At 41.5% G+C, this 26,490-nt stretch overlaps 1 protein-coding gene across 8 annotated transcripts in view; it reads left to right on the forward strand.

The window, feature by feature from the left end:
* Window positions 1-26,490, forward strand: part of PTPN13 (protein tyrosine phosphatase non-receptor type 13) — a 376,092-nt gene that overhangs the window by 262,337 nt on the left and 87,265 nt on the right. For all 8 annotated transcript variants that reach the window (XM_069743364.1, XM_069743366.1, XM_069743365.1 and 5 more), the window contains 3 exons: window positions 13,656-13,742; window positions 14,820-14,927; window positions 23,435-23,566. In XM_069743364.1, the coding sequence (XP_069599465.1) occupies window positions 13,656-13,742; window positions 14,820-14,927; window positions 23,435-23,566 (327 nt within the window). The remainder of the gene's footprint in view (window positions 1-13,655; window positions 13,743-14,819; window positions 14,928-23,434; window positions 23,567-26,490) is intronic.

The following is a 26,490-nucleotide window of genomic DNA, read 5'->3' on the forward strand; positions in this document are numbered from 1 at the left end:
GATGACACATAGGTATATAGAGGAGGAGATGACATACAGCAGGTATATATTATATACAGGGGAGATGACATACAGGTATATACTATATATAGGAGATGACATACAGGTATATGCTATCTATAGGAGGAGATGACATACAGGTATATAGTATATACAGAAGAGATGACATACAGGTATATACTATATACAGGAGGAGAAGACACATAGGTATATACAATGTACAGGAGGAGATGACATACAGCAGGTATATACTATTAACAGGGGAGATGACATACAGGTATATACTATATACAGGAGATGACATACAGATGTATACTATATATACGGGAGATGACAAACATGTATATACTGAGGGGAAAATGAAAGGTGTGAGGTGAAAATGAGGGGTGTGAGGTGAAAATGAAAAGGTGTGAGTGCAAAATGAGAGGCGTGAGGGAATATAGTGGAGTGATCGGAAAATGACAGATGTGAGGTCGAAATGACAAGTGTTAGGGGGGAATGAGAGGAGTGAGGGGGAAAATTAGAGGTGTAAGGGAGAAAATGAGAGATGTGAGGGGGGAAATGAGAGGCGTGATGGGAAAATAAGAGAAGTGAGGTGCTATAACTAACCACAGATATTTACTATGCCCAGGCAACGCCGGGCTCTTCAGCTAGTTTTGTTTTAAAAATGAAGTTGAACAATTGGATGTGTTTCAAACAAAATGTTTCTATGCTGAGATAATCTTATAAATGTGCCCGTTATGTACTAAGTAATGGCGCTGTCTGACCTTGCAGACACAGCCATTACACAGTACACAGCAGGGGCACATTTATGAGATTATCGCAGCACAGGAATATTTTTTATCGCATCCATCCACATCACAGTGTAGAACTTTATTTTTATTCCAAGATCTAGTGTTTTAAATGTACCGTACTTTGTTCGTGGGAAATAAAAACACATATCATGACCTATGACAGACAAGGATGACAAAGAACCAAAATTCCCAAGTGACAGGTAGTAAGTATCAGACTATAAATACAGAAGGTATGAGTCCAAACATGGAGGGGCATAGCTATTCAGTTATTCTAAAGTACAGCATAGGTGATGAGTTGTAGAATTGCATACAGATGCTTGTAATAACGACCCAATAAATAACACATTAGCCCAAAGCTGTATAAAGTATAACTTGCCTATATCAGATATTACACCTCACCCATAGTGGACAGAGATGGTAGTCACAGGGATATAAAATTAACCCAAACTCGTGTTTCGCGTATAATGTATTCACCTTCTTTGGGGGGAGAATGAATAGGACCTTTAATTACTCTTTAAACACCAGGACCTGTGATCACATGGTCTCGATAGACCAGTAGCAGCCGATTACATCGGCCCATGCACATCCCGTGATGCGTGCCTGCCGCGTCACACACAGCAATCAAGGGGGACCACGCATTGCCAGGAGACAAGAACACATTTCCAAGTCTCCTGGGCATGCACAAACACCCATATAGATGCCGGGAACAGGGCTACGGCTCAGACAGGCGGGACGCAGGCACGCACACCACTGATTGTTACATAGTGGAAACTCAAACATATGGACATATTAGCTATGCACATAGCAACCAACAGGGATACCTGCAGCCCTATTATACCCAATGAAAAGTACAAGCAGCACTTAACATCTTAAGAAAAAAACCATCAGTGTGAAGTATTACTGCACAGATTTTGACTGCATGATGAAATGTGTTCATATGTTCACATGTTGTTAGTTGTTGGTTAAAACAAGACTGGTCACGATGTATACGCTGAATGAAGCAACAAACCAACTCTGAAAGGATAATACGAATGACACGAGAAATAAATGAGTTAAAAATAATACAAGTAGAGGAGCTGCGGAGACACCATCACGTGTTTCTCAACGCAGGCAGTGAGTAGCCAGGCCTTTCCCCGGGAAGGAACAACCAAGGGAAGGGCAGCATCCAATAAAGGAAAACCACCTATGCCAAGCATGGTATCCATCCACAGACAGCTGTTTCAGGGTTTTTGCCCCTCATCAGTGTGGAGGAGGAAACTGGCTATCAGGAGCAGTGCCTAGTAGAAAGTCTATAAAGGCACGGATGATTGACCTCGTGGAGACCAAAACATCCAACACCACGGAGACACCATCACGTGTTTCTCAACGCAGTGATCCAGAACACTGCCCCCAAATATGCAAATGCAAGTAGAGGAGCTGCAGAGACACCATCACGTGTTTCTCAACGCAGGCAGTGAGGTCAGACAGGAAGCAAGGAAGAGGAAGTCATGAAGATGGAAGGCGCCGGACCCGGACCGCGACACCCATCGGACCCGGACCGCCCCTGGGTGAGTATAATTCTTATCTTTCAGGTTACATCGGGGGCTTATCTACAGCATTCTGTAATGCTGTAGATAAGCCCCTAATGGCGGTGGCCAAAGCTTATATACGAAAAAGTAGGTGACAGATTTCCTTTAAAAAAAATACTAAAAATAAGAAAGTTAAAATCACCCCCCTTTTGCCCCATTCAAAATAAAACAATAAAATTAAAAAAATGCACATTTGGTATCACCGCGTTCAGAAACATCCGATCTATCAAGATATAAAATAATTAATCCAATCAGTAAACGGTATAATGAGAAGAAAAATCAAACCACCAAAATTACTTTTTTTTGGTATCTGCAATACTGCAATAAAATGCAATAACAGGTGATCAAAACATTGAATCTACGCAAAATGGTATCAGTAAAAACATCAGCACAGCACACAAAAAATGAGTCATCACCCAGCCTCAGATCATGGAAAAAAAAGAGACGCTATGGGTCTCGGAAAATGGTGACTTTTTTTCACCACTTAAATAAAAAAGAAACTATACATATTTGGTATCTGCAAAGTCATAATGACCTGGAGAATGATAATGGCAGGCAAGTTTTAGCATTTAGTACACATGGTATAAAAAAACAATTGTGGAATTGCACTTTTTTGCAATTTCACAGCACTTGGAATTTTATTTCCCATTTTCCAGTACACTACATGGTAAAATTAATGGTGTTGTTTAAAAATACAACTCATCACTGCAAAGGAAGAGATATATTGGCCTGACCTTGGTAGAGAGACCTTTGAGGACAAAGTAGAAAATCAAAAATCCATGATAAATATTTTAAGAGAAAAACATGTGCATCTATTTTATACTAAAAGCATTCGACGAAATTCCTCAGTTTTCTGGACAATCTGTTCTTTTTGGACAGTTGGTATCCCTCATCACACACCTGCTTGGCTGTGAATATACTATACAGAAAAGTACTTATATTTTTCATTTACGGTAGATGGAGCCAATATGTTCTGCACATGTTTTACCCCTATACATAATTTATGCTAATGATGCGCATTGCTGATTTTTTTTCTTTCTTTCTAAACAAACTTCAATGCGGTGAAATTCTTAAACTGCAGACATCAGTAGTTCTTGTCAACTGTAGGAATATTTATTTTCCTCATATGGTAAATGTATAAGCTCTGGCAAAAATTAAGAGACCACTGCAAAATGTTCAGTTTGTCTGATTTTTCTCTTTGTAGGTATGTTTTTGAGTATATTGTAAATTGTTCCTCTATATATATAATTGTCTAAGGGGTACTTCCGTCTGTTTGTCTGTCTGTAATGGAAATCCCGCATTGCTGATTGGCCAATTAGTGACGGGCACAGTCCGGCCGCGAATTCGCCCCTCCCTACTTCCGTCCAGTCAGTGCCCGCTCCATACTCCCCTCTAGTCAGCGCTCACAAAGGGTTAATGTCAGCGTTAACGGACCGCGTTATGCCGCGGTGTAACGCACTCCATTAACGCTGCTATTAACCCTGTGTGACCAACTTCTTACTATTGATGCTGCATATGCAGCATCAATAGAAAAAAGATATAATGTTAAAAATAATTAAAAAAAATAAAAAATCGTGCTATTCTCACCTTCCTTCATCCACCGATGAGCTTGAGGCTGCCGCCTGCTTCCGTTCCCAGAGATGCATTGTGAAATAACCAAGATGACTTAGCGGTCTCGCGAGACCTCTAAGTCATCTGGGTAATTTCTCAATGCATCTCTGGGAACGGAAGCTGGTGGCAGCCTCGCGCGCATCGGGACAGCTTTGGTGGACGGCGGACTGTGAGTATATAACTTTTTTTTTTTTTTTTTACGGGGATATGGTGCCCACACTGCTATATACTACTTGGGCTGTGCTATATACTATGTGGGCTGTGTTATATACTGCGTGGGATGTGTTATATATTACGTGGGCTGTGCTATATATTACGTGGGCTCTGTTATATACTACCCGGCTGGGCTACATACTACGTGGCCAGTGTTATATACTATGTGGCTGCTATATACTAAGTGACTCCTATATACTACGTGGCTATGCTATATACTACGTGGCTATGCTATATACTACGTGGCTGTGCTATATTCTACGTGGCTGTCTGTTACGTGGGCTGTGCTATATATTACGTGGGCTGTGTTATATACTAAGCGGCTGGGCTACATACTACGTGGCCAGTGTTATATACTATGTGGCTGCGATATACAATGCCTACAAGTAGTATTCAACCCCCTGCAGATTTAGCAGGTTTAATAAGATGCAAATAAGTTAGAGCCTTCAAACTTCAAACAAGAGCAGGATTTATTAACAGATGCATAAATCTTACAAACCAAAAAGTTTTGTTGCTCAGTTAAATTTTTATAAATTTTAAACATAAAAGTGTGGGTCAATTATTATTCAACCCCTAGGTTTAATATTTTGTGGAATAACCTTTGTTTGCAATTACAGCTAATAATCGTCTTTTATAAGACCTGATCAGGCCGGCACAGGTCTCTGGAGTTATCTTGGCCCACTCCTCCATGCAGATCTTCTCCAAGTTATCTAGGTTCTTTGGGTGTCTCATGTGGACTTTAATCTTGAGCTCCTTCCACAAGTTTTCAATTGGGTTAAGGTCAGGAGACTGACTAGGCCACTGCAACACCTTGATTTTTTGCCTCTTGAACCAGGCCTTGGTTTTCTTGGCTGTGTGCTTTGGGTCGTTGTCTTGTTGGAAGATGAAATGACGACCCATCTTAAGATCCTTGATGGAGGAGCGGAGGTTCTTGGCCAAAATCTCCAGGTAGGCCGTGCTATCCATCTTCCCATGGATGCGGACCAGATGGCCAGGCCCCTTGGCTGAGAAACAGCCCTACAGCATGATGCTGCCACCACCATGCTTGACTGTAGGGATGGTATTCTTGGGGTCGTATGCAGTGCCATCCAGTCTCCAAACGTCACGTGTGTGGTTGGCACCAAAGATCTCGATCTTGGTCTCATCAGACCAGAGAACCTTGAACCAGTCAGTCTCAGAGTCCTCCAAGTGATCATTCAGCAAACTGTAGACGAGCCTTGACATGACGCTTTGAAAGTAAAGGTACCTTACGGGCTCGTCTGGAACGGAGACCATTGCGGTGGAGTACGTTACTTATGATATTGACTGAAACCAATGTCCCCACTGCCATGAGATCTTCCCGGAGCTCCTTCCTTGTTGTCCTTGGGTTAGCCTTGACTCTTCGGACAAGCCTAGCCTCGGCACGGGAGGAAACTTTCAGAGGCTGTCCAGGCCGTGGAAGGCTAACAGTAGTTCCATAAGCCTTCCACTTCCGGATGATGCTCCCAACAGTGGAGACAGGTAGGCCCAACTCCTTGGAAAGGGTTTTGTACCCCTTGCCAGCCTTGTGACCCTCCACGATCTTGTCTCTGATGGCCTTGGAATGCTCCTTTGTCTTTCCCATGTTGACCATGTATGAGTGCTGTTTACAAGTTTGGGGAGGGTCTTAAATAGTCAGAAAAGGCTGGAAAAAGAGATAATTAATCCAAACATGTGAAGCTCATTGTTCTTTGTGCCTGAACTACTTCTTAATACTTTAGGGGAATCAAACAGAATTCTGGTGGGTTGAGGGGTTGAATAATAAATGCCCTCTGAAAAGACTTTTCACAATTTAAAAAAAAAATAAACAAAGAAATAACATTATTTTTTGCTGCAGTGCATTTCACACTTCCAGGCTGATCTACAGTCCAAATGTCACAATGCCAAGTTAATTCCAAATGTGTAAACCTGCTAAATCTGCAGGGGGTTGAATACTACTTGTAGGCACTGTACGTGGCTCCTATATACTACGTGGCAGTGTTATATACTATGTGGCTGCTATATGTTACGTGGGCTGTGTTATATACTATGTGGCTGCTATATACATACAAACATACATATTCTAGAATACCCGATGCGTTAGAATCGGGCCACCATCTAGTCTATATAATCATCTAAGGGGTACTTTCGTCTGTTTGTCTGTCTGTAACGGAAATGCCGCGTTGCTGATTGGTTGCTGGCAGGCCGCGACCAATCAGCGACAGGCTTAGTCCGGCTGCAAATTGGCCCCTCCCTACTCTCCTCCAGTCAGTGCCCCCTCCATCATCAATAGTAAAAAAATATAATGTTAAAAATAATAAAAAAAATAAAAAAATCATGCTATTCTCACCTTCTGTCGCCTCCACAACTTTCCCGCACCTCCCGATGCTTTCGGCAGCTTCCATTCCCAGAGATACATTGCGAAATTACCCAGATGACTTGGCAGTCTCGTGAGACTGCTACGTCATCTGGGTAATTTCGCAGTGCATCACTGGGAACGGAAGCTGCTGGCCGCATCGCGAGGAGCGGGACAGCTTCGGTGGGCGACGGAAGGTGAGTATATAACTATTTTTATTTTAATTCTTTTTTTCACAGGCATATGGTGCCCACACTGCTGTATACTACGTGGCCTGTGTTATATACTACGTGGGCTGTTATATACTATGTGGGCTGGGTTATATACTAAGTGGCTGCTATATACTACATCGCTGTGCTATATACTACGTGGCTGTGCTATTTACTATGTGGCTGCTATATACTATGTGGCTGCTATATACTATGTGACTGCTATATAGTACATGGCTGTCTGTGCTATATACTACGTGGCTGTGCTATCTACTGTGTGGGCTGTGTTATATACTACATCGCTGTGCTATATACTAAGTGGCTGTGCTATATACTATGTGGCTGCTATATATTATGTGGCTGCTATATACTACTTGACTGCTATATACTACGTGGCTGTGCTGTATACTACGTGGCTGTCTGTTATATACTGTGTGGCTGTTATATATTACGTCGCTGTGCTATATACTACGTGGGCTTTGTTATATACTACGTGACTGCTTTATACCACGTGGCTGTGCTATATACTGTGTGACTGTGCAATATACTACGTGGCTGTGCAATATACTACGTGGCTGTGTTATCTACTGCGTGGGCTGTGCTATATACTACGCGGCTGTGCTATATACTACGTGGCTGTGCTATATACTACGTGGCCGGCCGCGACCAATCAGCAATATTGCAGTGGGATTTAAACACCGCTTCGGTGATCAGTCGTGCCCGGCCATCCGCGACCAATCAGCGAAACGCAATCTGGCCGCGATCTGGTGCGGGATTTCAACCACGCTTCGCTGATTGGTCGCGCCCGGCTGGCCGCGACCAGTCAGTGATATTGGCGCAGAATTTATAATCTATATATAATCTAATTGATTATCTATCTATCTATAACTAAGTACATGTTAGATAGTTTACACATTTATACTATGGGTTTTCTTGTCCAGTAAAGGGATGTCTGCCATGTGACCAGTTGTGTGGGAAGCATCACTTGTCATAACATTTCCCTGCAAAGCTATATGAAGCAGAGAAGGCTTTGGAGGTCGTTCTTCGATTCTCTCTGGGATTGAGAATGTTCGCTGTGCGGTTGTTAACATTCTTGAGGGTTTGTTTTGCCGACTAGTTCCTTACAACACCTTTCAATCACTGATGTAACACAGATCTGATCCTAATGATTTCCATCTTTAGCTTAGAAATCCATGGCTCAACGGCAAAAAAATATTCAGCCTATGGGATGTTATTCTTCAATGTCCACATTCCTGCATTGATTCCAGTCATTGCTCAGTTTATCCTGCATTGCATTAAAGGAACATTTGCTCAGATCATACATTTATAAAGTACATATAGATCTAGGATGGTTGGAAAATATTGCAGTATGTAAGACTAGAACGGATTTCTGTCAGGACCTGGATGGGGAAAAGAGGTCCAACTAAAAAATCAAAATGAGGGTAAATGAATCATACAAGTGAAATTTGTGGCTTCTGTAAATCGTAATGCTGTAAATTTGGAAAAAGGGAAAGCAGAAACTGGGAAATAATTGTTGTTAAGAGAGCACATTTATGAGTAAGTACAGGAAAATACAGATTTGTTTCCAGTCACTCTGCCAGATTGGCTCGACCTAACACAGTCACTACTGGATTAAAAAATGGATATCACTTGGTCAGCACTAATGTGTGTTGTGGAAAGTCCTCCTAAGGAAAAGGCTACCCAGCTTCTAGCAAGATATTAAGTAGACTGGTACATCTCCAGCTTAACTATTTTACCAAGCTTTTTTGGTTGACATTGTGGCCTAATAATGGAAAAGTGTTTTAGGTTCAGAGAACTTGATGATTGGAAACACTTAGACAACTACGGTACTTAAGTTTAGATTGGCCTTCTAAAGAAGAACATGCAAAGAAAATCATGCATTTGACTTGAGGATAACAGACATTGTATTGGGTCTGTCAGTGGTGCCTTAACCAAGGACACACTGCTGGGTTACTGTGAAAGGACTGACAGCACAATCTTTAACGCAAATTCAGTTGTCCTTTGGTTCCGATGGCGATGTCTACTTTAGTTTCTCCTTTAGAAGTGGGGATTATAACTGTTACATAGCACTCATAAAAAACTATAGGGACTGTACAGCTATCCTACACCAAAAAAGTGGAGTACAAGTCCAAATAAGGTTTTTTTAACCCCTTCGCGACCTCCGCCGCACTTGTACGGTGGAGGTCACATCTCTTCCTTTGATGCGGGCTGCGACGGTGAGCCCACATCAAAGCCGGGAAATGTTTTGTACAGCTGACATGTGCCCGCAATAGCGGCGGGTGGAATCGCGATCCACCCGCCGCTATTAACTAGCAAAATGCTGCTGTCAAACGCTGACAGTGGCATATAACAAGCGCTTTCAGCCATCGGGCCTGAAATGCGTGCACTGGTGACCCCTGTCACGTGATAGGGGGTCATTGGAGCATTGGCATGACAACCAGAGGTCAAAATCCAGCTTCCAAACACCTTCTTTTGGAATTGTTTTTCACCACTTAGATAAAAAAGAATCTAGACATGTTTGGTGTCTATGAACTCGTAATGACCTGGAGAATCATAATTGCAGGTCAGTTTTAGCATTTAGGTAACCTAGTAAAAAAGCAAAACAAAAGAACAGTTGTGGGATTGCACTTTTTTTGCAATTTGACTGCACTTGGAATTTTTGTCCCATTTTCTAGAACACGACATGGTAAAAACAATGGTGTTGTTCAAAAGTGCATCTCGTCCCGTAAAAACCAAGCCCTCATATGGCCATAATGAAGGAAAAAAACAAATGTTATGGCTCTGGGAAGAAGGGGAGCGAAAAATGAAAACACAAAAATGAAAAAGGCAGGGTCTCTAAGAGGTTAAATAAAAAAACAATAATTTTATTAATAAATATGATAGTTAACATACAAAAATGAGTAAACAGAAACAGACAAGGCACATACAAACACTCATGTGTAGAAGGACACAGCTTTTGTTGTAACAGAGAAGGATGGTTAGCAAGCCACAAGGACACAATTCATAGCAAGTATTGGAGTAACAAGAATTTAGTAAAGTGCATAATGCAGGAAAAATACTGCACTTAATCCAAAAAATAATAATAATCATCCATAAATGCAACAGGCATGAGATGTATCCTCAACCCTCATTCTAACCTGCAAACTCACTACAAAGTGTAAGGAAGTATCTAGACCCATGTAAGTATCTGTCAGTGCGTGTCCTGTAGCTGCCCCGACGCGCGTTTCACGTGGGCTTCTTCGAGGGACTGTACAGCTACCTGATACAGATTGCTCTAAATGGTACCGCCATTTTGTAGACTGTACCTTCTGGAAAGAGAAAGTGGAAGTTCTTCAACCTGATATAAGATTGCACCTTCTAGAAATCGAAGCAATGTTAATTTTACACTAGGGAATACCTATAATATTTCAATTGCTGGATATGATCTATAAGTATTACTATTATTATTTATTTATATAGCACCATTAATTCCATGGTGCTGTTACTATGAACTGTACTGTAGTGTTAGTGATCATAAATTGTTATAGCATGATATTGTAAATATAGTAGCTCTCCAAGTCGAAAAGTGTAATCTGTAGCATTTGGGATATATTCTGAGAATTAACTGTGAAGGGAAATGTAAGGGCTTTAAACTGATCAGAGTAGGGGGCTAATGGAGTTAGTAGTAACCCCTTCATGACATGGCAATTTTCCGTTTTTTTTCCTCCTCTTCTTCCAATGCCAGAACTTTTTCATTTTTCCGTCATTATAGCCATGTGAGGGTTTGTTTTCTGTGGGACAAGTTGTACTTCCAAATGACACCATTCATTCTACAACGTAGTGTACTGGAAAACAGGAAAAAAATTGCAAGTGCATTGAAATTGCAAAAAAGAGCCATTACACAATTGTTTTTGTTTACGAAAGATCTATATTTTTTTTATATAAGTGGTGAAACAAATTCAGAAATTTTTCAAAAATAAAAAAAATTGTTTTTGTTGCCATTTTCCGGAACCTATAACATTTTCATTTTTCGGGATATATGGCTGTGTGAGGGCTTATTTTTTGCACCCTGATTTGATGTTTTAACTGATACTATTTTGGGGTGTGCATAATGTTTTGATATTTTATCAAAGCATTGTTGCGGCAGCCAAAAAAAAACAAAATTTCTTTTTTCTAATATTTTGATAGATCAGACTTTTACAAATTCAGCAATACCAAATATTTGTTTTTTATTTTATTTAGAATGAGCCAAAAGGGGGTGCTGTGGACTTTTGTATTTTTTGTTTTATTTCCTTATTTTTAAAAACCTTTTTTCACTTTTTACTGCATTTTTTAGTCTACTTAGGGGACTTGAAGCTGTGGATGTCTGATTGCCTGTGCTATACATAGCAGTGCTAAAACCACAATCTCCTGTGAAAACCAGCCACGGGCTGGCTTTCATAGGAGGATCGTAATGACAGGCACATGGGTCTACTGTCATGACGATCCATCGGTGCCCCATGGCCACGAGACTGGCTCACCAACGGGAGCGTGGAGCAACGCTCCTTTTTGCCGGCATATGTTTAACAGGTTAAGGCTACGTTCACATTGGCGTTCCGCCAATGTGCGTCGCTGTTGCGACGGCGACGCAGCGGCGACGCGCCCCTATGTTTAACATAGGGGACGCGTGCGTTTTTAGGGTGGCGTTTTTCGACACTTGCGTCGTTTCCGACGCTAGCGTCGGACGCAAGAAAATGCAACAAGTTGCATTTTCTGTGCGTCCGATTTTGGTCAAAAAACGACGCACGCGTCGCAAAACGCGCGCGTTTTTTCGTGCGTCGCGCGTTGCGTCGCCGACGCAGGGCGGCGCAACGCTAGTGTGAACGTAGCCTAAGATTATCAGGTTAACAGCCATAGGATGTACATGATGACTGATTAAATCTGCCATCATCTGCTGGGAAAGATGAAGTCTTGGCGGGCGAGCCCACATGAAAGGCAGGGAAACGACATATGATGTACATGTAGGTCATATGTTTAGGGCAGCACGGTGGCTCAGTGGTTAGCACTCTAGCCTTGCAGCGCTGGGGTCCTGGGTTCTAATCCCACCCAGGACAACATCTGCAAAGAGTTTGTATGTTCTCTCCGTGTTTGCGTGGGTTTCCTCCGGGTACTCCGGTTTCCTCCCACATTCCAAAGACATACAAGGGATTATAGATTGTGAGCCCCATTGGGGACAGTGATGATAATGTGTGCAAAACTGTAAAGCGCTGCGGAATATGTTAGCGCTATATAAAAATAAAGATTATTATTATTATATGTCATGCAGGGGTTAGAGGGAATTTCTGTTTTGGAAAACCCCTCTACGTGGCCCTATGTGTTTTTTTTTCCCCAAAAACAAACGTACTGTACATTGCTCTCCCCCCTGACCAAGCCCCCTACTTCCCGTGTCCAGTGCTGAGTATCCATCGCTCCTCCATGGGCCTGTTATTGTCTGCAGTGCTGAAGTCACATCAAGAGTGTTGCAGTCAATAACTGAGGTCTGTTCAAGTAGATGACATGTGCCTCCCAAAACCTGCTGAGCTCCATGATTGGCTGCAGCGCTGTCGACGTGATGAATAGCAGACAGTGAGAGCAGTGGCAAAAACTCAGCATTGGACCTGAGGAGGGTGAGTAGAGCTCAGTTTGTTTACTTAAAACAAGCTACACCTGGAGGAAAGGATCTTTCTGAAACCAAAAAAACTTGTTTAAAAACTATTTTGTTATATAAATGACCAAGTGCCACTCTTAACAAGTTATAGAAAGTTCCTAATTTCTTACTGATTATAAACAATATGTGATTGCAGCGTAGTTAGTATATTTTATTATTCTGAGATCAGATAATTAGTCTCTTCGGGACTCTCTCTCAACTAACAAAAGCTCCTCCGTATTGAAGAACGTCTTTATATAGGAGCTCTTGTGAAATGTCAGTAACAAGCATGAGACTGTCACTGGAAACACAGTGTAAAGCCATGGTGCAGAGCCAAGTATAGAAGTTGTGCTTTCATCTCACAGAGTTTATTTTTAATATTACCACATACTATGAGAGTCTATAGAAAGATGGTGTACAATTTTGTTATGATGCCTAATAACCTACAAATCTGGTAACTTAGAGGTAATAAGTGGTCAGATTTGCTCCTATTTTAGTCTCTATGCTTCCCTAGTATGCAATTGTTTCATATTGTTCCATATGGTTCTAGAGATGTGGTTCACGGGATAATTTGGGGGCGTGTCTTTAGGCTGGTCTGCATTATTACCGTAAGCACCACTCCCTTGTAAAGACATACAAATTGGCACCAAATAAAAAGGTCCATATCTTTGGAATGCTTTGGTGTAGTAAAAAAAAAAAAGTAAAATAGAATACGGGAATAATAAAAATAGAGAAAACTGTACTCTTTTTACCTGGTGAGAGGTTTTCCTTAAAGGTAGTTGCGGATTACTCTGCGGATTTTTCCTGACTGATTTTGGTAAATCCGCAAGTAAAGCGCACTGCGGATTACCTGCGGAATTACCGCATTTTTTGTGCGGATTTCTTCTGCGGTTTTACACCTGCGGATTCCTATTATGGAGCAGGTGTAAACCGCTGCGGAATCCGCACAAAGAATTGACATGCTGTGGAATAAACAACGCTACGTTTCCACGCATTTTTTTCCGCAGCATGTGCACTGCGGATTTTGTTTTCCATAGGTTTACATGGTACTGTAAACTCATGGGAAACTGCTGCAGATCCGCAGAAAAATCCGCAGCGTGTGCACAAACCCTAAGAGTAGAATTTAGTTTCTATGGGCAATACTGCAGATTTATTTGTGCATCAGCTTCATTATGTTTAATAGTTGTAAAAAAAATGTAGATCTTTGTAAGTTTTTATTAATATTTGCTGTATCTTCATTAGAAGCCATGCCGAGTAAAATATCTGGATGTACTCCTGAAAGAGAGATATCTTTGGTGAAGTTAAAGAAAGATCCCAAATATGATCTTGGTGAGTGCATACTTTATCCTTGAAAACACATACCGGTAACTCATGTGTGCAGCGTTTAAATTACAGCATTATCTGTATACTGTAGTTACATATTGATCACTAGGAAACCCCATGTCCATTAACTGAGGTTAAAAAGGTCAACACAGATAAATAAGAATTATATTACAGCATTAAATGGAGTATCGAGTACTTTGAGTTTTTTTGACTATGGGGCTAAGAACTTATCATCATGTAGTTGCTAACTACCAACCTGTTTTGTCCTGTGTCGTCGTGTTCTGGCTCAGACAGCGATTCTCCTGCTTTCTTTGACCTCATATCAACAGAGCAGCTCTTTCACTTTGGTCTGCTCTGTCGACTGGTCGTCACAGCCTTGCTGATTAACAGTTGTGTCCCCGCAGTTAGGCAGTGGGAAACCAGCTGTTAGTAAGCATAACATCCGCTGTGATGCCCCATCGGCAGAGCAAACTGAAAGAGAAGAAGCTACTCTGTCAACGTGACATCACAGGAAGCAGAAGGATAATGTAGGAAGGCCGTGATGCAATTGGCGCATAACTTACTGCGTTGCTTGCAGCAGTTTTGATAAAATCGATGTTTAATCTGCGACTGGATCTACTAGTTCTCTGAATGCTAAGCTCCATATTACCCGGCCACGTCACTGATTGGCAGCTTTCTGTGTACAATTGTCAGCTTTCTGTCTATGCACATCAGTGGTGGAGACAGGTTTATAAAGAGCTCATAAATACAGAGGATTACATGGCAGCAGGTTTACTAGGCCTCTATTGATAATGTCCTGCTAGTAAAGCAGTGGTTTTATCAAAACTACAGCAAGCAGCCCAGTTAGGGATACATTGCTATAATCTGAGTTGCTGTCTTTACATTATGCTTTCTGAGTAGGTGGCAAAATCATGGTGACATATTCTCTTTAATATATATGTGTCCTTTGTGTGAACAGAAGTGCTAAAGTACATACTCAAACTAGTAAAGTCCTGTTTAGTTGGCTTTTACTATTAATGTGACTACAACATAAAACGTTGTTATCTATTGACTGTTCATCACAAATATATACAATTTCTATAGGGTTCCAGATTATGGGTGGAGAAACAACAGGAAAGCTAGATCTTGGAATATTTATAAGTTCGATAACTCCAGGGGGACCAGCTGATCTGGATGGACACTTAAAACCAGGTAATTGTGATGCATTAATATGGTGTCACAAGACTGTAGTTAAATATCCTGGGGCCAGGGGCTCAGTCCCTACCCCTAAAGCTAGGGGCACCCTAGCTATCCCTGCTCCCCAGATTATTTCTAATGGTGAAGATGCCAGGGCCACATACCTTGCTGAGATCCTGAATCAGCCCTTATCTGTCACCAAGGAAATGGGGAGCAGTTGTACATAAGAATACACAAACCAGACTAACAAGGGAAAACGTACGGGGATAAATGAAAGTACCAATCATACAAATATACACTCCCAAATAACAGAGTGGAACACTGGGAAGTAAAAGCAATGAACAACCAAATAGAGGATGAGGTTATGCCTACTGCAAATCACAAAATTTAGATCAGCACTCCAATCTCCTACTCAACAAACACTTCTAACTCCACGCCAGGAACTATAAAACTAAGGCTAGCAATTCCAATTGCCAGAGGCGAGTATGTAAGTATATATATATATATATATATATATATATATATATATATATATATATATATATATATATATATATATATATATATATAGCCAAGGGGAGTGGCCAATACTGAACAGCTTAGGCTACTTTCACACTAGCGTCGGACTCGGACAACGGAGGCAGCGGATGCATTTTTCCTGCGCATCCGCTGCCCCATTGTATGCATGCGTGGTCGGAAAAAGCGGTCCGTCGGCAGCAAAAAACGTTACATGCAACGTTTTTGCTCCCGGCGGTCCACCACAACACGGCGCAACCGTCGCACGACGTGTGTCAATGCGTCGCATTTCGTCGCTAATGCAACTTTGCAGGATGCGTTTTTTCCCATAAACGATGCATTGCGACGTATTGCAAAAAACGCTAGTGTGAAAGTAAATAGGCAGTGTAAGCGGTTTATACCTTGTGGGAATAAAAGGACTAGAAATAGGAAAAACCCAATGTGGCTAAACAAAGAAGTAAGACAGGCAATTAACAGTAAAAAGAAAGCATTTGCACTACTAAAGCAGGATGGCACCATTGAAGCTCTAAAAAACTATAGGGAGAAAAATACTTTATCTAAAAAACTAATTAAAGCTGCCAAAAAGGAAACAGAGAAGCACATTGCTAAGGAGAGTAAAACTAATCCCAAACTGTTCTTCAACTATATCAATAGTAAAAGAATAAAAACTGAAAATGTAGGCCCCTTAACCCCTTAAGCCCCGAGGGTGGTTTGCACGTTAATGACCGGGCCAATTTTTACAATTCTGACCACTGTCCCTTTATGAGGTTATAACTCTGGAACGCTTCAACGGATCTTGGCGATTCTGACATTATTTTCTCGTGACATATTGTACTTCATTTTAGTAGTAACATTTATTCGATATAACTTGCGTTTATTTGTGAAAAAAACGGAAATTTGGCGAAAATTTTGAAAATTTCGCAATTTTCCAACTTTAAATTTTTATGCCCTTAAATCACAGAGATATGTCACGCAAAATACTTAATAAGTAACATTTCCCACATGTCTCCTTTACATCAGCACAATTTTGGAACCAAAATTTTTTTTTGTTAGGGAGTTATAAGGGTTCAAAGTTGACCAGCAATTTCTCATTTTTACAACACCATTTTTTTTTAGGGACCACATCTCATTTGATGTCATTTTGAGGGGTCTATATGATAGAAAATACCCAAGTGTGACACCATTCTAAAAACTGCACCCCTCAAGGTGCTCAAAACCACATTCAAGAAGTTTATTAACCCTTCAGGGGTTTCACAGGAATTTTTGGAATGTTTAAATAAAAATGAATATTTAACTTTTTTTCACACAAAATTTATTTCAGCTCCAATTTGTTTTATTTTACCAAGGGTAACAGGATAAAATGGATGCCAAACATTGTTGTACAATCTGTACTGAGTACGCTGATACCCCATATGTGGGGGTAAACCACTGTTTGGGCGCATGGCAGAGCTCGGAAGGGAAGGAGCGCCATTTGACTTTTAAATGCAAAATTGACAGGAATTGAGATGGGACACCATGTTGCGTTTGGAGAGCCACTGATGTGCCTAAACATTGAAACCCCCCACAAGTGACACCATTTTGGAAAGTAGACACCCTAAGGAACTTATCTAGATGTGTGGTGACCACTTTGACCCACCAATTGCTTCACAGAAGTTTATAATGCAGAGCCGTAAAAATAAAAAATCATATTTTTTCACAAAAATGATCTTTTCGCCCCCAATTTTTTATTTTCCCAAGAGTAAGAGAAGAAATTGAACCTCAAAAATTGTTGGCCAATTTGTCCTGAGTACGCTGATACCCCGTATATGGGTGTAAACCATTGTTTGGGCGTATGGCAGAGCTCGGAAGGGAAGGAGCGCCATTTTACTTTTCAATGCAAAATTGACTGGAATTGAGATGGGATGCCATGTTGCGTTTGGAGAGCCCCTGATGTGCCTAAACATTGAAATCCCCACAAGTGACACCATTTTGGAAAGTAGACCCCTTAAGGAACTTATCTAGAGGTGTGGTGAGCACTTTGACCCAACAAGTGCTTCACAGAAGTTTATAATGCAGAGCCGTGAAAATAAAAAATCATATTTTTTCACAAAAATAATCTTTTCGCCACCAATTTTTTATTTTCCCAAGGGTAAGAGAAGAAATTAGACCACAAAAGTTGTTGTGCAATTTGTCCTGAGTGCGACGATACCCCATATGTGGGGGTAAACCACTGTTTGGGCGCATGGCAGAGCTCGGAAGGAAAGGAGCGCCATTTGACTTTTAAATGCAAAATTGACTGGAATTGAGATGGGACGCCATGTTGCGTTTGGAGAGCCCCTGATGTGCCTAAACATTGGAACCCCTCACAAGTGACACCATTTTGAAAAGTAGACCCCTTAAGGAACTTATCTAGATGTGTGGTGAGCACTTTGACCCAACAAGTGCTTCACAGAAGTTTATAATGCAGAGCCGTAAAAATAAAAAATCTTATTTTTTCACAAAAATGATCTTTTCGCCCCCAATTTTTTATTTTCCCAAGGGTAAGAGAAGAAATTAGACCACAAAAGTTGTTGTGCAATTTGTCCTGAGTGCGACGATACCCAATATGTGGGGGTAAACCACTTTTTGGGTGCATAGCAGAGCTCGGAAGGGAAGGAGCGCCATTTGACTTTTCAATGCAAAATTGACTGGAATTAAGATGGGACGCCATGTTGGTTTGGAGAGCCCCTGATGTGCCTAAACATTAAAAACCCCCACAAGTGACACCATTTTGGAAACTAGACCCTCTAAGGAACTTATCTAGATGTGTTTTGAGAGCTTTGAACCCCCAAGTGTTTCACTACAGTTTATAACGCAGAGCCGTTAAAATAAATTTATTTTTTTTTCGCAAAAATTTTTTAGCCCCCAGTTTTGTATTTTTACAAGGGTAACAGAATAAATTGGACCCCAAAAGTTGTTGTTCAATTTGTCCTGAGTACGCTGATACCCCATATGTGGGGGGGAACCACTGTTTGGGCTCATGGCAGAGCTCGGAAGGGAAGGAGCGCCATTTGGAATGCAGACTTAGATGGATTGGTCTGCAGGCGTCACGTTGCATTTGCAGAGCCCCTGATGTACCCAAACAGTAGAAACCACCCACAAGTGACCCCATATTGGAAACTAGACCTCCCATGGAACTTATCTAGATGTGTTGTGAAAACTTTGAACCCCCAAGTGTTTCACTACAGTTTACAACGCAGAGCCGTGAAAATAAAAATCCTTTTTTTTCCCACAAAAATGATTTTTAGCCCCCCAAATTTTTATTTTCCCAAGGATAACAAGAGAACTTGGACCCAAAAAGTTGTTGTCCAATTTGTCTCGAGTACGCTGATACCCCAAATGTTGGGGTAAACCCCTGTTTGGGCGCACGGGAGAGCTCGGAAGTGAAGGAGCACTGTTTTACTTTTTCAATGCAGAATTGGCTGGAATTGAGATCGGACGCCATGTCGCGTTTGGAGAGCCCCTGATGTGTCTAAACAGTGGAAACCCCCCAATTATAAATGAAACCCTAATCCAAACACACCCCTAACCCTAATCCCAACTGTAACCCTAACCACACACCTAACCCTGACACACCCCTAATTCTAATCCCAACCCTAATCCCAACCGTAAATGTAATCCAAACCCTAACCCTAGCCCCAACCCTAGCCCTAACCCTAACCCTAACCGGAAAATGGAAATAAATACATTTTTTTTAATTTTATTATTTTTCCCTAAGGCTAGGTTCACATTGCGTTAGGGAAATCCGTTTAGCACTAGCGGATTGCGCTAACACAATGTCTTTTTAGGTGTCGTGTTTAGTGGTCGCGTTAACGTCCCCGCTCTGGAAGATCGGGGATCGGACCTCGGGCGCGCCGCGGACGCTGCAAGCAGCGTCTGAGGCGCGCCACAAAAGAATGGCACCTTGCTAGCGCGAGCCGAAAATGGCACGCTCTAGCGATGCGCTACACCTGAAAATCACATTGCTGTCAATGGTTGTGCTAACGGACCCGTTGCACGGCGTTAATTGTGACATTTTCGCCGTGCAACGCTGTCCGTTAGCGTTAACCCATTAACGCAATGTGAACCTAGCCTAACTAAGGGGGTGATGAAGGGGGGTTTGATTTACTTTTATAGCGAGTTTTTTAGCGGATTTTTATGATTGGCAGCCGTCACACACTAAAAGACGCTTTTTATAGCAAAAAAGTTTTTGCGTCTCCACATTTTGAGACCTATAATTTTTCCATATTTTGGTCCACAGAGTCATGTGAGGTCTTGTTTTTTGCGGGACGAGTTGACGTTTTTATCGGTTACATTTTCGGACACGTGACAGTTTTTGATCGCTTTTTATTCCGATTTTTTTGTGAGGCAGAATGACCAAAAACCAGCTATTCATGAATTTCTTTTGGGGGAGGCGTTTATACCGTTCCGCGTTTGGTAAAATTGATGAAGCAGTTTTATTCTTCGGGTCAGTACGATTACAGCGACACCTCATTTATATCATTTTTTTTATGTTTTGGCGCTTTTATACGATAAAAGCTATTTTATAGAAAAAATAATTATTTTGGCATCGCTTTATTCAGAGGACTATAACTTTTTTATTTTTTTGGTTATGATGCTATATGGCGGCTCGTTTTTTGCGGGACAAGATGACGTTTTCAGAGGTAACATGGTTATTTATATCCGTCTTTTTGATCGCGTGTTATTCCACTCTTTGTTCAGCGTTATGATAATAAAGCGTTGTTTTTTTGGCTCGTTTTTTTTTTTTTTTTCTTACGGTGTTCACTGAAGGGGTTAACTAGTGGGCCAGTTTTATAGGTCGGGTCGTTACGGACGCGGCGATACTAAATATGTGTACTTTTATTGTTTTTTTGTTATGTAAAGAAATGTATTTATGGGAATAATATTTTTTTTTTCTGCTTTATTTAGGAATTTTTTTTTTATTTTTTTTTTTACAAGTGTGGAAATTTTTTTTTTTACTTTTTCACTTTGTCCCAGGGGGGGACATCACAGATCACCGATCTGACAGTGTGCACAGCACTCTGTTAGATCGGTGATCTTACATACAGCCGGGCAGGATTAGAGCTGCAGCTGCAGCCTGATCCTGACCCGGAAGTGCTCCCTGCAGGACCCGGATGCAGCCCGGCGGCCATTTTGGATCCGGGGACTGCAGGGAGAAGACGCTCGGTACACAGTGAGTACATCACCGTGTACCGATCGTCTCAGGGAAGCCCGCAGGGAGTCCTCTCCCTGCGCGATGCTTCCCTGCACCGCCGGCACACCGCGATCATCTTTGATCGCGGTGTGCCGGGGGTTAATGTGCCGGGAGCGGTCCGTGACCGCTCCTGGCACATAGTGCCGGATGTCAGCTGCGATAGGCAGCTGACACCCGGCCGCGATCGGCCGCGCTCCCCCCGTGAGCGCGGCCGATCGCATATGACGTACTATCCCGTCCATGGGAATTAAGTCCCAGGTCACCTGGACGGGATAGTACGTCATATGGGATTAAGGGGTTAAAAAATATTGAGGAAAGAATGGTTGTAGATGACGAGGAAAAAGCTAACATATTAAACACCTTCTTCTCCACGGTATTCACGGTGGAAAATGAAATGCTAGGTGAAATCCCAAGAAACAATGAAAACCCTATATTAAGGGTCACCAATCTAACCCAAGAAGAGGTGCGAAACCGGCTAAATAAGATTAAAATAGATAAATCTCCGGGTCCGGATGGCATACACCCACGAGTACTAAGAGAACTAAGTAATGTAATAGATAAACCATTATTTCTTATTTTTAGTGACTCTATAGCGACAGGGTCTGTTCCGCAGGACTGGCGCATAGCAAATGTGGTGCCAATATTCAAAAAGGGCTCTAAAAGTGAACCTGGAAATTATAGGCCAGTAAGTCTAACCTCTATTGTTGGTAAAATATTTGAAGGGTTTCTGAGGGATGTTATTCTGGATTATCTCAATGAGAATAACTGTTTAACTCCATATCAGCATGGGTTTATGAGAAATCGCTCCTGTCAAACCAATCTAATCAGTTTTTATGAAGAGGTAAGCTATAGGCTGGACCACGGTGAGTCATTGGACGTGGTATATCTCGATTTTTCCAAAGCGTTTGATACCGTGCCGCACAAGAGGTTGGTACACAAAATGAGAATGCTTGGTCTGGGGGAAAATGTGTGTAAATGGGTTAGTAACTGGCTTAGTGATAGAAAGCAGAGGGTGGTTATAAATGGTATAGTCTCTAACTGGGTCGCTGTGACCAGTGGGGTACCGCAGGGGTCAGTATTGGGACCTGTTCTCTTCAACATATTCATTAATGATCTGGTAGAAGGTTTACACAGTAAAATATCGATATTTGCAGATGATACAAAACTATGTAAAGCAGTTAATACAAGAGAAGATAGTATTCTGCTACAGATGGATCTGGATAAGTTGGAAACTTGGGCTGAAAGGTGGCAGATGAGGTTTAACAATGATAAATGTAAGGTTATACACATGGGAAGAGGGAATCAATATCACCATTACACACTGAACGGGAAACCACTGGGTAAATCTGACAGGGAGAAGGACTTGGGGATCCTAGTTAATGATAAACTTACCTGGAGCAGCCAGTGCCAGGCAGCAGCTGCCAAGGCAAACAGGATCATGGGGTGCATTAAAAGAGGTCTGGATACACATGATGAGAGCATTATACTGCCTCTGTACAAATCCCTAGTTAGACCGCACATGGAGTACTGTGTCCAGTTTTGGGCACCGGTGCTCAGGAAGGATATAATGGAACTAGAGAGAGTACAAAGGAGGGCAACAAAATTAATAAAGGGGATGGGAGAACTACAATACCCAGATAGATTAGCGAAATTAGGATTATTTAGTCTAGAAAAAAGACGACTGAGGGGCGATCTAATAACCATGTATAAGTATATAAGGGGACAATACAAATATCTCGCTGAGGATCTGTTTATACCAAGGAAGGTGACGGGCACAAGGGGGCATTCTTTGCGTCTGGAGGAGAGAAGGTTTTTCCACCAACATAGAAGAGGATTCTTTACTGTTAGGGCAGTGAGAATCTGGAATTGCTTGCCTGAGGAGGTGGTGATGGCGAACTCAGTCGAGGGGTTCAAGAGAGGCCTGGATGTCTTCCTGGAGCAGAACAATATTGTATCATACAATTATTAGGTTCTGTAGAAGGACGTAGATCTGGGTATTTATTATAATGGAATATAGGCTGAACTGGATGGACAAATGTCTTTTTTCGGCCTTACTAACTATGTTACTATGTTACTATGTTACTATGTTACTATGTAAAGTAGCCTAAGATCATCAAAGCAGGAAAGCTTCAGAGACTTACAACTAAATAATTAACCCCTGCACTGCTAGCAGAAATCTGCAGCGACGAAGTGCTTCTAATCAGTTCAGGAGTATGTGGAATCGGACACCGTGGTCTTCTGGCTCCTCTCTGGTAAACCCGTGAAATAAGGATCATTGGATGATATAGAAAACAATTCCTCCATCAGTATAAAAAAAGACAAATATATCACTGGGGGGAATCTTAAAACATATCCTTTAATGTAAAATGTTAAAAAGCTTCCTGGCTAAATTACAATAAATGCCAAAAACAGACACAACAAAGATATAGATTCTCAAGCATTTGGACAACTCCAAATAAATAAACTGTAAATATGGGTCCCAAAAGCTAAAAACCAACTCAAAAATGGAACAATCTCACTGTAGATCATTCTTGTGAGTGGTATTCCAGGTTAATGATCCTCCACAGTGGATAGGAGGGAGGGGGAGCACAATTTAATAAAGCCACACATTACCCCACAGAAAAGGGATCAAAGACACAGGTTCCCCAAGGTACAAAGTTAAAATCTGCAAGCAAAAAAATAAGCAACATAAAACTTCCGAAATTTCATTCACTTTGCTGCTACTGGAAACGCAGTGTGTGAACAATTCTTTTTTTTTTTTTAATCTCTAAGAATTTAATTTTGTTCTATGCAGGAGATCGCCTTATATCTGTGAACAGCGTGAGCCTGGAGGGAGTGAGCAAGCAGGCGGCTCTAGACATCCTTCAAAACTCTTCTGAGGATGTCACACTCCTTGTATCTCAACCCAAAGAAAAACTTCCCAAAGGTAAAATGTTTTGTACTCTTTGCTGCATGTGCGTCTATGATTGAAGTGTGAGAAACGTAAAAAAAAAAAAAAAACACCGCAACGAAGCAGGACTCTATGTACTGGATCCTGTTTATTTTGCAATGCTGGTTTATACAACTGCCCTCACTACTGCCGGGCTCATTTATTCCATAGTGTAGCTCAATAACAATTTTAATGGGCAGCACGGTGGCTCAGTGGATAGCAATGCAGCGCTGGAGTCCTGGGTTCAAATCCCACCAAGGACAATATCTGCAAGGAGTTTGTATGTTCTCCCCGTGTTTGCGTGGGTTTCCTCTGGGTTCTCCGGTTTCCTCCCACATTCCAAAGACAAACTGATAGGGAATTTAGGTTGTGAGCCCCATCGGGGACAGTGATGATAATGTGTGCAAGCTGTAAAGCGCTGCGCAATATCTTATCACTATATAAAAATAATTATTACTACTAATGGTAATCTGTCAGCAGGTTTTTGTTATGAAAATTGAAACTTACATAATGTTGGTGTGGAGAACCCGATTCCAATAATGTGCCACTTACTAGGGTGCTTGTTGCAATTTCAATAAAATCCCAGTTTTATCAGCAGGAGTTTATTACTAGAGGACTAGTTATCTCATGTCATTTAGTCATCCATTCTTTGGTTAACATCGCCACCACCTCTGATTAGCAGATGTATGCCTATGCACAGTGTACACAGAAAGCTTATAATCAGAGATGTGAGTTGGGTTATACAGAGCTCAGCATTCAGAGAACTGCTAAATCTGCAGCAAAGAAATAGGGACTTTTACAAAACTGCAGCAAGCAGCCCAGTAAGTCATACATCACTGGAAGCATGGGCTCTGTCCTACATCATGTTAATTTCAGATTACAGTACAAAAACCTGGTGACAGAGTCCTTTTTAAGCGTATGTGCGCACAGGAAGACATACTGATAGGGAATTTAGATTGTGAGGCCCATCGGGGACAGCGATGATAATGTGTGCAAACTGTAAAGCGCTGCAGAATGTTAGCGCTATATAAAAATGAAGATTATTATTAGTAGTAGTATTTGCTTTCAGAAATTTTTGCAAGGTTTCTGCATCTCTTGGCAGCAAAAACGCTGCTGCTAAAACATTTTTGGTGCATTTTTGCTCGGTTTCGTATGCATTTTTTAATGCGTTCTTGAATATAAATGAAGGCTTTTTTTAGCTAAATTGAGATTATTTTTTTTTAAACAAAATGTTTTATAATGTAATTTCTTGGTTCAACACCTATTTCTGATGCAGTGGCATCTGGGTAATGTTCTTAGGGTGACACCAAGCCTAAGGTTTAGTAATGAATAGGTGTCAGCCAGACACCCTCATTACTAAACCGGTAAGTAAAGAGCTAAATAAACACTCACATTGTCACCAACCTATGTAGGATCGTTAACCAAAGGAAAAAATTGCGTGGGCTTCTGCGTAGTTTTCATAAACCGCAGAGGGAAAGCCGACTGGCTGAGGGCTGATGTTAATGTTCTGGAAAGGAGCCAATAGCCATAAAGGTTCCCAGACTATTAATATCAGCTGTTTGCTTAGCCTTTACTGTCTAGTTTACAGGGGACCCCAGAAAAAAATTTACGTAGGGTCGCGTTATGAAATCTAACCAGCAAAGGCTAGGCAAACAGCTGCGGGCTGATATAAATAGCCTAGTAAGGGGCCATGGTTATTGAACCCCTCCCTGACTAAAAACATCAATTCTTGGCCGCCCTAGAAATGGTGCATCCAAAAGCCTACTAGCCTCGCTCTTCCCACTTGCCCTGGTGTGGTGGCATAAGGGGTAATAGTATTGGGGTTGATCTCACCTTTGTATTGTAAGATGACATCAAGCCCAGAGGTTAGTAATGGAGAGGCGTCTATAAGATGCTCCCATTACTAACTCCATAGTGATATTATAAAAAAACACATACCCAAGTCCTTTATTTGAAATATTGACACAGACTCCTTCATTGAAACTAAATTAAACCATACTCGCGTCATCGCCCAATCCACAGAAGCCAATGTCTCCTGTAACAGAATTAAAATAATAAACAACAATATTCCTCACATGTCCACAGAGAAGATAATAATCCTTCATGTCCCACGATGAACCTGATGTGACTGCTCTCAAGAACAGCCGGCTACACACTGACACAGGAGGTAATCACTCCTGCAGTTTATAGTGCTGAGCTGCCGTGAGAAAGTTCACAGGCGTTCATCAGTTGATCCCCGGTGATCTCATATACGGTGTCACTGATGCGTGAGAAAGTTCTCAAGCAGCGGTGGTATCATAAGTGAGATAACCAGAGCTCATCGGCTCTCTCCCGGCAGTTCAGCACTATATACTGTAGGATCAATGACGTTCCTATCAGTCTGTAGCCGGCGACCGATTAGAGCAGTCACATCTCCTAATGTGACAGTTCTAAAAGTGATATCGCCGTGAGACACTTTGGATTACATGGACTACGGCGGATAGGAGAGTACATAGTTGTTTATTATTTTTGATTGTTTACAAGAGGCATCAGGGATTGGGCATTAGGTGATTATAATGTGTTTTTATATTATTTGAATATGTATTTAATTATTTTACATGTTTTATTTTATATTTTTAAGTTTGAGCACAGGTTCTGGCTGACGAGAGACTACTTCTCCCATCAGCGGTGCCTGCTATTCAGTTTTAGCAGACATAGCCTAATGGGAGTAGTAGTCTCTCATCAGCCGACGCCTGCTGACCTGCGGTAAGCTTTTAATGCAGGTCACAGTCAGAGCTGCGGGATCACGATGACATCTGACCGTGTGACCTCGCAGCGCTCTGACAGCTTTAGTGATCTTACAGGCAGGAAAGTTATTGAGGATCAGAACCACCGCACCGGTGTTTCTTCCTATGTCACACAGATGACAGTGTGTCAAACAC

This window comes from Ranitomeya imitator, chromosome 1 (assembly GCF_032444005.1).
Source record: "Ranitomeya imitator isolate aRanImi1 chromosome 1, aRanImi1.pri, whole genome shotgun sequence".
Taxonomy (NCBI): domain Eukaryota; kingdom Metazoa; phylum Chordata; class Amphibia; order Anura; family Dendrobatidae; genus Ranitomeya; species Ranitomeya imitator.